The sequence below is a fragment of the Hibiscus syriacus genome, unplaced genomic scaffold (genome assembly GCF_006381635.1).
Source record: "Hibiscus syriacus cultivar Baekdansim isolate YM2019G1 unplaced genomic scaffold, ASM638163v2 tig00110198_pilon, whole genome shotgun sequence".
Classification (NCBI taxonomy): Eukaryota; Viridiplantae; Streptophyta; class Magnoliopsida; order Malvales; family Malvaceae; genus Hibiscus; species Hibiscus syriacus.
In genome coordinates, this window is record NW_024062623.1 from 649,500 (window position 1) to 664,158 (window position 14,659).

General features: G+C 31.4%; 1 protein-coding gene across 2 annotated transcripts; it reads left to right on the forward strand.

Moving 5' to 3' along the window:
- Nucleotides 1-1,992: 1,992 nt before the first annotated feature.
- LOC120218520 (type IV inositol polyphosphate 5-phosphatase 3-like) lies at nt 1,993-9,723 on the forward strand. 2 transcript variants are annotated; one of them, XM_039215440.1, is made up of 12 exons: nt 1,993-2,270; nt 3,630-3,661; nt 3,766-3,880; nt 4,018-4,095; nt 5,190-5,265; nt 5,399-5,503; nt 5,771-6,671; nt 8,182-8,366; nt 8,683-8,791; nt 8,907-9,049; nt 9,139-9,375; nt 9,662-9,723. In XM_039215440.1, exons 2-11 carry the CDS (start codon nt 3,632-3,634, stop codon nt 9,344-9,346), a joined length of 1,950 nt encoding a protein of 649 aa, XP_039071371.1. In that variant the 5' UTR covers nt 1,993-2,270; nt 3,630-3,631; the 3' UTR covers nt 9,347-9,375; nt 9,662-9,723. The 2 variants fall into 2 exon arrangements, with proteins under 2 accessions (XP_039071371.1, XP_039071372.1); XM_039215441.1 differs by having other exon boundaries at nt 9,667-9,723.
- Nucleotides 9,724-14,659: the final 4,936 nt, after the last annotated feature.

Genomic DNA, 14,659 nt, shown 5'->3' on the forward strand with positions numbered 1-14,659 from the left:
ATAAGGTAAAATTATATATTTTTTCCGGGTCGGGTCGAGTATTTTTCACCCTAAACCCGAACCGACCCAAATATCACACTTAAAAAATCCGGCCCGAATATCACACTTAAAAAAACTCGACCCGACCCCGTATTTTTTGGAAAAAAATCCGACCCGATCCCGATTTTTTTTTAAAAAAAATCCGACTCGAATACCAAAAAGATTGACGATGGTAGTATGGTCAAATTTCACATTTCCTCCTCCAAAGGATTTCAATTTCATCATGTTATGGATGTAATTTACTTTCCCTCCCTTTATGGAATTGGATTTCAATTCCCCCTTTAAAAACTTGAACCAAACATATGAGAAAGTGATAAAATTAGATTCCAATTTTACCTAATTTTAAGGTATTCAGGCGAACCAAACGCCACCTAAAAAAAATGAAAAACATTTGTGGGTTATATTGTTTTTTATTTCTTTCGAGGAAGATTTAGATCACATAAAGGACTAGTGAAAAGGCGGTGTTCATTTTCTTCCTGCACCTGATGCTTCCAAGAAGATAAACAACATTATAATATTAATTCATTAGCCTAACACGTATGTGGGTTAAAATTTAAAAATGAAATTATCTTAAAATAAAAGGCAATATCTTTATCCCATTCATTGTATCTTAAAAGTATCTAAATTATTATAGTTAATTGAGTAAATATTTTAAATGTTAACGATTAATTGGTGTTATGTGTCAAATAAATTCCTAAAAAAATTTAAGTACTGTCAGACGGAAATATTAAATATTGGAAGGGACTAATTTTCTCTACAATAAAAGCACCAGGTTCAATAAAGTCTTTTAATATAAAAATCAAGAGGAACAAAGGTATTATTTAACTAATATTTAAATTAAAAAGGACCTAAAACGCAATTACACCAAACATTTGAGAGGGGCAATAAGCCCTTCAACTTTCTTCATAGCTCTATCCCTAATTATTGTCATGTGTTATCATCGTATTAATCAAATAAAAATATTAAAAAAACAACACGTGAACTACTGGTAAGAAGAAAAATTATGATGTGAAAATCATATTAATCAAATTAAAAGAATAACATTCGTGATTGTTTTATCAAAATCTAATTTTATAAAAATAATAGATTAGTGAAAATAAAATCAAAAGGTGAGAAAAAAATAAAATCAAAACATCTCTTGAATATATGCTTTATCTTTCAAAAAAAAAAATCTAACAATTATCAATAAGCTTATGTTTTTATAGGAAACTATGCGTAATATTAATATAGATGTGGAGATTGAGAGAATAATCTGATAGATTACTCCATCAATAGTTTTGAATGCAGCAACTGATTACCGCAAAAGGATTTAATTATATGAAATCGTCGATAACGACAAATCTAAAAATAATTTTAAGATGAGTACAATATATATATATATATATTGATAATATATATTTTTTTACAGGATGTATATAAATAAATTTTTTTAGATGGACACGAGAAGTAAAATAGGTAATTATTTGAGGAAATTTGAATTTCAGTGCCCACCTCAATAAGAAGTGGAATCATCACTGTCCGTCAATCTTTTATAATAAGAAAATATGCAACGATGATAACAATATAAAATGTCAAAACTATCAAAATAATAAATAAAATTATATTGTAGAACTCATTGACCGGCCTAAATACTTAAATAAAATGTTGTTATTCTTAGAGATAACGTGTTTAAGCAACTTTGTTACATGATGTGTATGTTAACAATGACTAAAAGAAACAAATACTACATTATAGTCACCTTAACATTCATATCATAAAAATTAAAAAAAATAAACAATTTAATAATACACTTAGATTTAAAATTAACATAATAAAAAGTCATTTATTTTATTATTAAACATATATTAATAATTATTATATATTTTTATATAGATAAAACGGTGACAAATGACGCCATAATAGGCAGGCACCTAATTTTTCGCAACGTACATAAATGTAAATCTGGCCAAGAAAAGAAACATACGATTTCCCTTCTTTCAATATAAGCCGAAACACCGAGGGCAAGTAAATGCTCTGTTGCTGTCTGCAACTGCAAGAGGAAACAAATCCCATTTCTTCATTTTAGAGTTTCCCAGAAACTTTAAAAGGAAACTTCGAATTTGCATCTTTCAACGCGCAGCCGCTGAGCAGATCAGCCTCCATTCTCCCGTTTTTCATTCTCGAAAATTTCAGTTGTTTTTGTTCTCTCTCCGTTCCACTACGGAAGCAGAGTTTGATTCAGCCGAAAACAGGTACAAATCTCTTTGATTTTTCACTGTTGATTTTCGTTTTCTGCGCATTTGATTCGCGCATCACTCTCAGCTACTGATATTTCTTCTGCGAGTGAAATCTAATAACATAGTATTTTAAAAAAATCATATAAACAAATGGAGGAGGAGAGGATATTGAAATAGCAGTATCCTCGTAACTTCTAGCTGTTTTAAAATTTCCAGAAAAAATTGATCAGTTTCCATTTGATTTGCACATCACTCTCAGCTATTGGTTATTCTTCTTTGAATGAAATCTAACCTTATACATCTAATCACATAGTATTTTGAAAAAAGAAATCATCTAAACAAATGGAGGATGAGTGGATATTGTTGTAGGCCAGTAGTATCCTCGTAACTTCAAGCTATTGCTAAAATTTTAGAAGAAACTGATCAGTTCCCTTTTTCTCTAAATCGAACTGATTAAATTAACCTATAATATAATTTATTTAGATTTTCATAGCTGAATGATTAACAAAAAAAATTCGGAATTTCGTAAGAGAATATTAGATTTTTAAAAAATGTACATATATAATTTTCTTTAACTGGTAAAAATCATTCGAATTGAATTTGTAGAAATTGATATTATATAAATTTGTTTTTTAATTCAAATGAAGAAATTTAAAATATTTAATTTCCTATTATTATATAAAAAATTAAAAACATTTTGTTAAACCAAATATACACTTTTACTAATTATTATTATATACATTTTTAAGTTTTTCCGTAAAAATGATTTATTTTAATATATATTTTTTATTAAATACATCCAATTAGATTACCCAAAATTCTAAAAAAAATACCGCTTTGACTGATACGTATTTTCGGAGAGAAATGATCATGTACAACAGTTTTAATATACAGTTAAAAAAAGATATTATCAATTTTATTATTATTATTTTTAAGAAAATTAATAAAAATTATCGGAAACATTATTATTTCTAACGATTTTGTTATTATTGGGTGCTTTACCGTGTTTAATAAAATATTACCAATTTTATTATTTTTTTCTATTATTTTTATTATTATTGGATATTTTACCGAAAATATTAAGAACATTAATATTTTAAATAGAAATAATAGTATTTTTGATATTTTTTACCGATTTATTAAAAAAATAATGATAACATATTTTTTTAATAGAATATTAAGTCTGCATTAATGTAGAACTCCCTTTTCGTGGCCGCCTATCCCTACAATGTTTTATTTTCCTACCAAAGATAGTTACTGCAGTGCTGACCTTTTCCCTCTCTTTTTTCCTACAAGTCTTTTGGTTTCAATTGTTTTTCTTTCATCTTCCTCTTTGCTTTTCTTCATTTCTTTAACTTATTTTTGGACATACAGCAATGAAGCGGAGTTCAAAGCACCAGCCAGAGGTATTTTTTTTCTGTATCTGAGCCTTTTTTAAATGGGACATGTAATAGAGAACTTGCAGAGAAGTTGGTCTGAAATCTGCTGTTTTGGTTGTTCCTGCATACAGCACTTTTGGCCTCGTGTTTTCGTGCGCAAATTGCTCAACATTGCTCCCAGAGACTCCTATTACAGCGCTGATACTGAGGATGAAGACGACATTAGTTCTGATTCTGGATCCGAAGGTAACTTTCACCATTTTCCTTTAAATAGTCGATTTTCTGCAACTTATATTATAAGGAAGATTGAGCTTTTGGGTGATTTTTATGTCCCGTTGAGTTGGTTAATGATTCTTTTTTGGCTATGTGAATTGGTTTTGCAGAATACTTTGAATGCAGTCATGGCAGAGAATCAAGGTTTAGAGAGTGCAGAGTGGAGGAGCCTCAGTTTGATCTAAATGGTAATGATTTTAATTCCTTAATAACGTCATCGTTTTCATTTTGCTATATCATTGAGGTGTAAGCTAATAATCTTCTATTTTCTTGACGCCCGAGACTTGAGTATGACCATTTTCGTTTTAGTTGTTAAGTTTGGAAATTGAAGTTTCTACAGAAAGAAATTTGGGTCGTACATTGGTGGTTTGATTGAGTTCAGAAATCAGTTTTATGATCAGCTGCGCCCGTAAAGCAGCCAAATTGGAATAGTTGCGATATTGGGATTGAGATTTCTTTTCAACATATGATAGTTGATTTAGTAGAAAGATTATTCAATATAATTAGTATTGAGTGAAGATAATGCAATCATGCCGTGGCCTACAAGTACAGCTCCTTTCATTCTTTGCATGTGTAGTGGTGCATCTCATGAAGCACGATTGATGAGGCTGGCTAGGTTAAGACAATGGACTTAAGTGCGAAGGAAATTTTTATTTATTTTGTTTGATTGATGGAGAATTGATAATCATGATAGAGTTATTCATATTTTTGTGCGGTGTGGGGGCCGGAGGGATCTCTCTTCTCGCCTTTCCTTTCAATTGGATGCCATCTATGTGGATGTGCACTTCCAAAAATACTTAAAAGATAACTGAGGACCACCTAACAACGGATTTATCTATAGCATCCGACTGAGCGAGTATTTTAAGAGTTCAGTTCTTTTAACCTTGCTTCATAACCCTGTGAAACTAATTAGTTAGGTACAATTTATCACTGCAATTTTCAGGTGGAAAATTTTTAATCTGCTTAGGGGTGTTCAAATGATAAGTTCGGTTATTAACCAAACCGAACAATCATTAACTGAATTAACTAGAATTTAAAAATGTTTAACCATTAATCCAACTGAATAATCAACTAAACTGTACTAACTTTATTCTATTGATTTTCGATTTAATCAAACTATTAGTGTTCTAATCAAATCTCCCCGCAAATGGAGACTTGATGTTGGAACTCTAAAATGTGTAATATTTTGAGGCTTGTATGAATCTCCAATTCATGGAGTGGTGAATTGCTCTTGTGATTTCCTTTCATACTAAAATTCTTTTTTCCCTATTTTTGGGTTCAGCGAATATTCCAAGGGTAAGAAGGAGACGAAAGTCAGAGACTTTTAGAGCACAATACATAGACTCAAAGGACATAAGGTGCACTGTCTCTCCCTCGTTGACTGCATATAAAAATCCTAAAATGAGTTGTGGTATTTTGGTGGCTCATAGGAGTTTGGTTGTTATAAGGTTTTTTGCTGAACCCTTGTATTTTGTCCTTCTCAATTAACAGAATATGCGTTAGTACCTGGAATGTTGGTGGTAAGGTTCCACCTAATGACCTAGATATTGATGAGTGGATAGATATGAATGACCCTGCTGACATCTATGTGTTCGGGTAAGTATTTTCCTGACATGTAAACTTTCTTCATTTTCTGGTTGTACATTTTGATTCTAGTTTTCCTTCCGTCTTACTGACAGGCAATGTTTTCATAGAAAGTTTTTCGGTCACTTCCAAATTTTTTTGTATCATCTTGACCTTAAAATCCCTTATCATACATGTCAACTCAAAATATGGTCATCTTGCTTTTAGCAATTTATCCTGAATTTGATTTTCTGCTATTCATATTCATCTCAGAATATGATAATTCCTATATGTTTACAGTCTTCAGGAGATAGTACCATTAAATGCTGGAAATATATTCGGTGCAGAAGATAGCCGCCCAGTTCCTAAGTGGGAAAACATCATCCGTGAAACGCTCAATAGAATTCGACCTGCAACAACTAAAGTAAAATGCTACAGTGATCCCCCATCTCCATCAAAGTTTGAGCCATCTGATGATCTCCCAACTTTAGAAGAGGAGATATGTCTTGAAAGTGATAGTGATATTGGTGAAGAAATTTATCCATTGGATGAAGAACCCCATGGCTTTGATGAATTCAATAATGCAGCTGAAAACAAAATGGTTTCCCCCGATTATGAGGTTTCAGAGTATTATGATGGTTCTAAACTTGATGTGCCAGTAGCTGAAGAACAGGATTTACAAAGGCAATTTTCTTCTCCAAAGAGATTAGACAGACTTAACTGCATGCGGACAGAAGATTGTGCTGAAAATGAGGAAGCCCCAGTCAGTCAACAAAATGCGAAATTTACTAGAATGCTTAGTGGGATTGAACAAAATAGAAAATTAACCAGAATTCTTAGTGGAACTGAAAGGATTGGTTTAAGCTGGCCAGAGCCTCCACTAAACTTGCTATCTCAGCATGTTTTGGAAAGACCAACTTCTTTCAAATCGATCAAAACTTTCACAGCAACCAAGTCTTTTCGAACATATAGTTCCTTCAAGTCCATAAATGACATGCCATCAGGGATAGCTTTGCTTGCAGATCTTGACCTGGAATCCCTCCTGAAGCGGAAAAGAAGATCATCATATGTAAGAATAGTTAGCAAGCAGATGGTAGGAATCTTCCTCACTATATGGGTCCGTAGGAGTTTGCGCAGGCATATTCAGAACTTGAAGGTGTCTACTGTTGGTGTTGGTGTAATGGGCTACATTGGTAACAAGGTCTGTTCCCTTCTAGTGATGTTAGATTCTTGATTTTTTTCCTTAAATTGACTGTTTGTTTTTTCTTGGGTCGTGTTAGAACTTTGTGGAGTAATATAGTTTGTATATTGTGCTGCTGTAGTTCATGTAGTTTTTAGATTGTACAATTCGGCAAGAATGATGGTATTCTTTTCAGATGTTGTTAAATGATCTAACCAGCGGAGGCAAATAGGAGGGTTTTAGTAAGCTAATATATATTTAAGGAAGATCAGATCCCCTTTATTGATAATTTTAAAGAGTCCTTATAGGGCCACATTCAGTAAAATGTCAGTGCATTGAGAATAAATCCCCACCGTCCCAGGGCCACTCTCGATTAGTACCTTAATGAGGGATGAGGTAATGCTACAACTAGGTATACAAGACAGCCCTTTTTCACTTGAGCATTTTGGTGGGAGTCACATTAGTAGTATAAGAATGATGGCATTCTTTTCAGATGTTGTTAAATGATCTAACCAGCAGAGGCAAATAGGAGGGTTTTAGTAAGCTAATATATATTTAAGGAAGATCAGATCCCCTTTATTGATAATTTTAAAGAGTCCTTATAGGGCCACATTCAGTAAAATGTCAGTGCATTGAGAATAAATCCCCACCGTCCCAGGGCCACTCACGATTAGTGCCTTAATGAGGGATGAGGTAATGCTACAACTAGGTATACAAGACAGCCCTTTTTCACTTGAGCATTTTGGTGGGAGTCACATTAGTAGCATGTGCTTGAAATAGGTGATTGAGACGTGAACCTTGAGGGGGTGTGGAAGGTAGTTAATGTAGCCAATGAGGTGGTGATGAGCCATTTTTAAGTGATAAGGAATGAGTTATAAGATAGCAGTTGCTATATCTGCCCTTTTCACTAGCCATGTTACTCGGACTCTGGTGTAAGTGTTGAACACATGTATAGTTAGACTTCAAGTTTTTCTATATCTTTGGAGGTCATATCCCAGTACCCAAGTGTAGGACGTGTACTTCAAGAAAAATAAAGAGTCCGAGGAACATAGTCCACTTGTGATTTAGGTGATCTTATGCATCAACAAATGACTCATGATGGTGGGTACTTAGTTATTCCAAAGGAGTTAATGCAAGAACCCATATTTAAGCAATCTAAGATTGAAGCCCTCAAAGAGAAAACCCTGCTTAGTGACATTCTAAAGATCTGATAGCAGTGGAATATTTCTGCCATTAAACCAGGGTTACTCCAATCAAGTAGGTAGTCTCTATATATCTAGGATATGTGTGGTCAATTTGTAATACAACTGAAACACAATTTCAAGAGTAAGATGGTACGGTTATTGGTAATGCTAAACATGTATATACAATATCATGCTGATTTTTTACTTCCCGTATCTTGTAAATCCTGTTTCTGGGGGATAATCTTTGAAGCAATTTATTGGAACCATGCTACTATATTTTTTGTCAAAAATTTAAGCTGTTGATAATATTGTTATTCAATTCTTCTGTCTATTCATTTTTTTTTCAGGGATCAGTATCAGTCAGCATGTCCATATATCAAACACTTTTTTGTTTTATATGCACTCACCTGACATCAGGTGAAAAAAATGGAGATGAACATAAAAGAAACTCTGATGTGCATGAAATACTTAGGCGAACTCATTTTCATTCTCGTTCTGCAATTGGACTTCCCAAAAGCATTCATGATCATGAGTAAGTATACTCTAAAATCTACTTGCGGTCTGAATCTGTGATTATTTATTCATCTATCATTGTAGCCGTTGAATAATGCATTTGGAACGTGTTTGATTTTTGGGATTTGGGGCCCTTATATAAGAAGTAATTTGGATACTAGTGCCTATAAACAGTATCTTAGGAGAAAGATATATTTTAAGCTTATTTTGTGTCTATGTAATGAGATTATGCATGCTCGGGAATCAGAAAAGTGTTGCTTGGATATGTTCACATGTATTACTCATCTGTCATTTACATAATTATATAACAGAGATACTTATGTTTTTTCAAGCAGAAGAATAATTTGGTTGGGTGATTTAAATTACCGTCTCAACCTCTCTTACGATAAAGCACGAGAACTCATAACCAAGAGGGAGTGGTCCAAGCTGACTGCAAGAGACCAGGTAGTTTAATCCTACACAAAGTCTAGGTCATTGCAGTTTTCTTATCAATTATAAACTTGAAGTCTGTTGATAGGGTACTAGTGCAGTTATTGAATACATTATCTTATCATGTCAGCTTGTACGAGAGCTGCGAAAAGGTCGTACATTTGATGGATGGTCTGAGGGTGCTTTAAATTTTGCACCGACATACAAATATGAGTTAAATTCAGAGAAATACTACGGAGAAGATCCCAAGGTCGGGAGACGAATTCCTGCATGGTATGCTTGAAGAAGATTATAAGATTTATGATCCATGCTATTGCCGTTTGTTTGTCTGGTGATTTTTTTTATTGCACCTCTTCTTTCAGGTGTGACCGCATCCTTAAATATGGTAAAGGATTGAGGCAACTGAGTTATAGGAGGAGTGAACTAACACTTTCTGATCATCGCCCTGTTACTGCCACATATATGGCTGAGGTTGAGATATTTTGTCCGAAGAAACTACAGCGAGCTCTCACCTATACCAATGCTGAAATTGAAAATGAGGAAGTTGAAGCAGAGGTGATCGACTACTGATGATGGAACGAGTCCCTTAGTTGGATCAGGTAAGTGGTCAATAACTTAACAAAGTAACGGTGGGTGCAGATAGTTATTAAATGAATGATGATGTAATGTGAGAGGAGGATTGTTGACAAGATCCTAGGAATAAGGTAAGGAAACAAGATTGAACATCGTTAAAAGCAGTTGATGTTGCAGTAACGAGAGAATCTGTTCCTGGAAGGGGCATGAATTGGTATATATGGGTTGAATGGTGGTTAATATTTCCATTGAGAATTTACATATGCTTATTTTTTTCCCTTCCCTAAGCAGAAGGCTTTCTTCCTGATGCAGGATAGGTTAACCGGGGGATCATGATCGGACACTAATCTATGCCTGAACTGTCGAAGCTGGGGGTGAGAGCTCCTACAACTCTTGATATTATTGCCTGCGCATTAGATTCATTCATTTTGGTTTTTAATTTTATGTGTAATTATAGTTTTTGTTGCAATCATTGTATAAATGCATCAATTTTAGGGGTTCCACAAATAGATTCCAGAACAATGCCAGCTTAAAAAAAAAAGAACCAGAGTTGAGTTTGCATGTAGGCATTCCGCATTCGAATAAAGTTAATGAATATGCCCTTCGGCCAACATCTTTTTCTAGCTCATAAAGACCTGGTGATGTTAAAAGATAGTCAATGCATGTGTTTTGGTGGTGGAGTTGCCTCCTTGGGTCCAAAAACCTCAGTCTTGCTCTCTGCTTTTGGTGTATGGATGTGATCACTGGTCCATCTGGATTTTTTTGTACAATTATTTCACTTTGTTACACTTCCCTACTAGGAACATTTCAAGGTCTCCTTGCTGTTCCTTGCACTCGGGTACACCTCGCTCGAGAACACTTCACAGGTCGACCCTTTGACCCTTGAGATGATCTCGTGCCCATCCTAGGTCACTAGGTACCTATGAGGTCAGGTTACTTTTCTTTTTATTCTCCAATCAAAGGGTGACACATATTACTTATAAGGGACTATAAGTTGGGACTCCTACCGGAGATCCTAACCACCCAAGTTTCATGACCATTCCAGTGCCCTTTACTGGGTGAACAATCCTCAATCACCTCAATCCGATCCTCGTAGTAACACTGTAACACACTCCACTTTTTTCTTTTCTAGTTGGGATCATCATTCATCATGGTTTTAGTTGTTTGCCTGCCTCGAAGGAAATTCCAAATAAATACCATGGTATCTACACCTAACCATTCCTAAATTACTGATTGGAAGTATTTATATATGAACATCTCTAATAGTAAAACTATAAGCAAATGACAAGATGACATGGTTTTGAAGATTTGGGTTCAGAGATTTGATGATATATATTTTTAAAAAAAATTGGGAATAAATATGGCCGGATTTTTTCATTATAAGAAGAGGTATTAAATCTTTTAAATATATACCAAGATTTGAATTTGTAAATTGATTTAGTAAGACGAGATATTAGATTTTTAAATATAAATAAAAATTCGAATTCAAAATTTAGTATTATAAAGAAAGTAAGTTGAGTTGAGAAGATTAGTTTATAATAAATTTTTTGATAAAACACAGATGGTTTTAGATTATAGGTATTGTTTTGTTGAGTTTTTTAATTATTAAAAGTTGTAAAATGATCATTCAACTATGGGTATTGTTTTGTTGAGGTTCATTATTAAAAGTTATAAAATGATTATTTTATATATTTTGAACTCGTCTTTTCTTTTGTTAAAAAGTTAATGGTAGTTTGAACTAGATGTTAACAAATTGACAATGATATGATAGTCAATTAAGATTCTTAGATCAAATTTTATTATATCGCAATAAAAAATTAACATTTGGTTCAGACTATCGTCTATATTTTAACGGAAAATAATGTGTTTGAAATACATGAATAGTTAGATGACTTTGTAACTTTTGATAATTGATAGATTTAATAAGGATTATTATATATTTTTTAATAATTGAGGACTCGTGTCATTTTATAGTCACAGTTTTAAATATACATATATTAGTATGTATCATGTCACAGATCTAAATAAGCTTAAATGTATATTATTAATAATACCGTTTAAACATAAATTATAAATATATGATTTATTATTATTAAAATCATAAAACAATTAATTTAATATTGCAAAACATCAATAACATAATGAATGAACAAATGAAAATTGACGAACAATCGGTTAGTTGACTTCCTTCCGTTTTGCTTATACCTTGAAAGCCAACTTACCGACTTTCTAAGAGTTAAAACCAACAACTGATTTCACTGGGGAAAAAAAAAAACAGAAACCGAACTATTTTGGTCAATGAAAAAGTAAATGTTTGTGGATTTTATTATTTTCGTTATTTGGATTTTTTTCACGTTTTTTAAGTTACAATCTAAAAATATCAATTTTATATATTTATTAAAATCTCAATTTTTGGTGGATATAAAATTTTAATAATGAATATATTTATTTGAGTTTGAGGATTTCATACTAATAATTAATGTTTTGATTAAGTTGTATATAACGAGTTAATTGAATTTAAATTAAATTATCATCACTTTTAATTATTATCAATATTATTATAATAAATTTTTTATTATTTTTTTTATTAAATTTTACAAAATATATTTTAACATATAAAATAGTAAATATGAAATAATTTAATATATTTTATAAATATTTAAATTAAAAATATTTATATAAAATCGATTAACTCGATAGTGACAAAAAACTAATGACGAATTACATATTTTAATATTAAAACCTAAAATAAATTGAATGGATTGAAATAATAAAATTATATCAGAATTTATTTAATGTTAATCAAACTTTGTACCTTCTTACAATTCAAAATCATAAAAAATGAGTTGATATTTGAGTAAAACATATATAAGCCACGTTGATGTTACATACTTTACTAAAATATTGAATATTTTGGTGTTTATATATTTTAATAAACATTAAAATTTCAAAATCATAAATACATTTTTATAAAATAAAAAATTTTAATAGGTTGATAAAATATTGTGATATTAATATTAGTTATTTTAGTATTGATTAAGAATAATGATTAACTGTTAACTATAGTTATTATTGACTTACCATCATTCACCGTTGATCATATATTATAATGTAATATCAAAATTTTAACAGACATGTATCTTTTTTTAATAAATAATAAAGGTAAATTTCTTTTAATGATGTGTTAGAAAAAAACGACTATATAGAATGCATTAAATTTTTAATTAAAAAATATAATATTTATTATTATATTTATTAGAAGTCGCGTGAAACACAGGATGTCTTATGAAAATCATGTAGAGTACGAGACATCTTTTTCACAACATGCACGATAACAATGATAATTGGGTGGTGGTGTAGAAGTCGTCAGATAATCCAAACGTTTTCTAGAATATTTCATGTTATCTAAACATCTTTCAATGGATATTATAGTAAATACCTTAGTTGAATTTTTTTTTCTTCTTTTCATCCTATATGATCAAATATTTTTTTTCAAACACATTATTAGAGTAATTACCCAAATAATAAACTTTTAAGTATGTATTTAATGAATATCAAAATTAAGTATATTTTTTTGATAAAATATATATATTAAAAAAATAAACCGTTACTTAGGGGTGTATTTGGTTCGGTTCGATTTTTTACCAAAAATTGAACCGAACCGAAATAAACAGGTTTTCAATATTTAAATCGAAACTGAAACCGAATAGTTAAAAACCCGAAAAAACCGAAACCGGTTTTTTCGGTTCGGTTCGATTTTTTTAACGGTTCGGGTTTTTCGGTTTGGTTCGGTTCGGTTTTTCGGTTTTTCAATAAAAAAAATCACTTGAAACTATAATTTTTTTTACAAAAATTACCCTATTCGGTTCAATATGAAACAAATGGGTTCCATATGGAAAACCCGAACCGAACCGAATCAAAAAAATAAAACCTTTAAACCGAACCGTTTAAAATCAAACCGAATCGAACCGTTTTACTCGATTCGTATCGATTTTTCGATTTTCTCGATTTCGTTGCTCAGCCCTACCGTTACTAATCAACTAATACAACTAAAATAATTAATAATAAACTCAATCTTAAACCCTCACGCTGTATACAAATGCGGATGAAGGTTCGTTTTCATTATACCCTGGTCATGATCCTCATCATGCGCATGATGACGGAGGCAGCAATATCAACTCTGATAGTTAAACCAAAGGGTCCCACCAACACGGTTTTATAGGACACGTGTACGTTCAAACGAAGCAGCACCTAAGCCGGCACTTTCTCACCGACCAAAACATCTGATTCGCTGCTTTCCCCCCCCCCCACTATTTTGTTTTATCGCAAACCGACATTAATTAATTAATTAATTAATTAATATCCCCATTCATTTCATCATTCTAGATTGTTCTAATCCGTTTATTTCAAAATGTTCCTATCACGACCCAATATAAAATTAAAGGATTAGAATCAAATAATTTTGATGATTGAGGAGAAAATTCTACTTTAACAAGAATTTTTAATTAATAGCACTATTTTTGACCATTCTAATTTAAACAGAATTTTTATTTATTTATTTATTGATAAATTTGTATATACTGTCCAAAGGAAGTAGAAAATCTATTACAACTTAAAAGCATCCCAATAAAAATAAGTATATTTCAAAAGGGAATAGTCCGACCAAGGCAAAAGCCTTCTATTAAGGTTGTCATCTCTCTCATCCCTAGCACCATAAATTGAAGCATTCCTAGCAATCCTAAGAATAAAAGAGATCAAAGATTTACCCCTAAGCTACAATGGCGCCTATTCCAGTTCCTCCTCCTAACTCATAGGCCTCTTAGGAAGATTGTACATAGCTAAAACAATATTTGTATGTGGTGATTGTCAAATGATTGAAATTCTTTCGATAATCATCTCGAAGGATTAATGTATAATAAAGGGACTAAAATCTAAAAAAACTACAATGTGAAGCATCTTTTTAGAATTTGACCATATTTTTAAAATGCTTTTTAATGAAGACGAGTTAATAATTAATTAATTTATAAATCATATATGATAATTATATAAAAAAAAATTAACTTAAATATTTTTCATTTTATCAAAACCCCTTTATTTCTAAATCATTGCATCTTACTTTATAACAAATTATTTACGATTTTATTCATCTAACTTTCAAATTTTAAGAAATTTTTATTTTTAATTTTTTAAAATAAATTTCTTTAAAAGACGTAACATAAAAAATTGACAATAAAAAATAAGTTTCTCGACACTTATTTTAAAAGAAAATATTAAACACTTAATGAAATATGAATTAATTGACATCGATGA

Coding starts and splice junctions, on each gene's coding strand:
- LOC120218520 (XM_039215440.1), top strand. CDS start 3,632: ATGAAGCGGAGTTCAAAGCACCAGCCAGAG. Junction 3,662..3,765: donor GTTCAAAGCACCAGCCAGAG/GTATTTTTTTTC, acceptor TCCTGCATACAG/CACTTTTGGCCTCGTGTTTT. Junction 6,672..8,181: donor TGGGCTACATTGGTAACAAG/GTCTGTTCCCTT, acceptor TTTTTTTTTCAG/GGATCAGTATCAGTCAGCAT.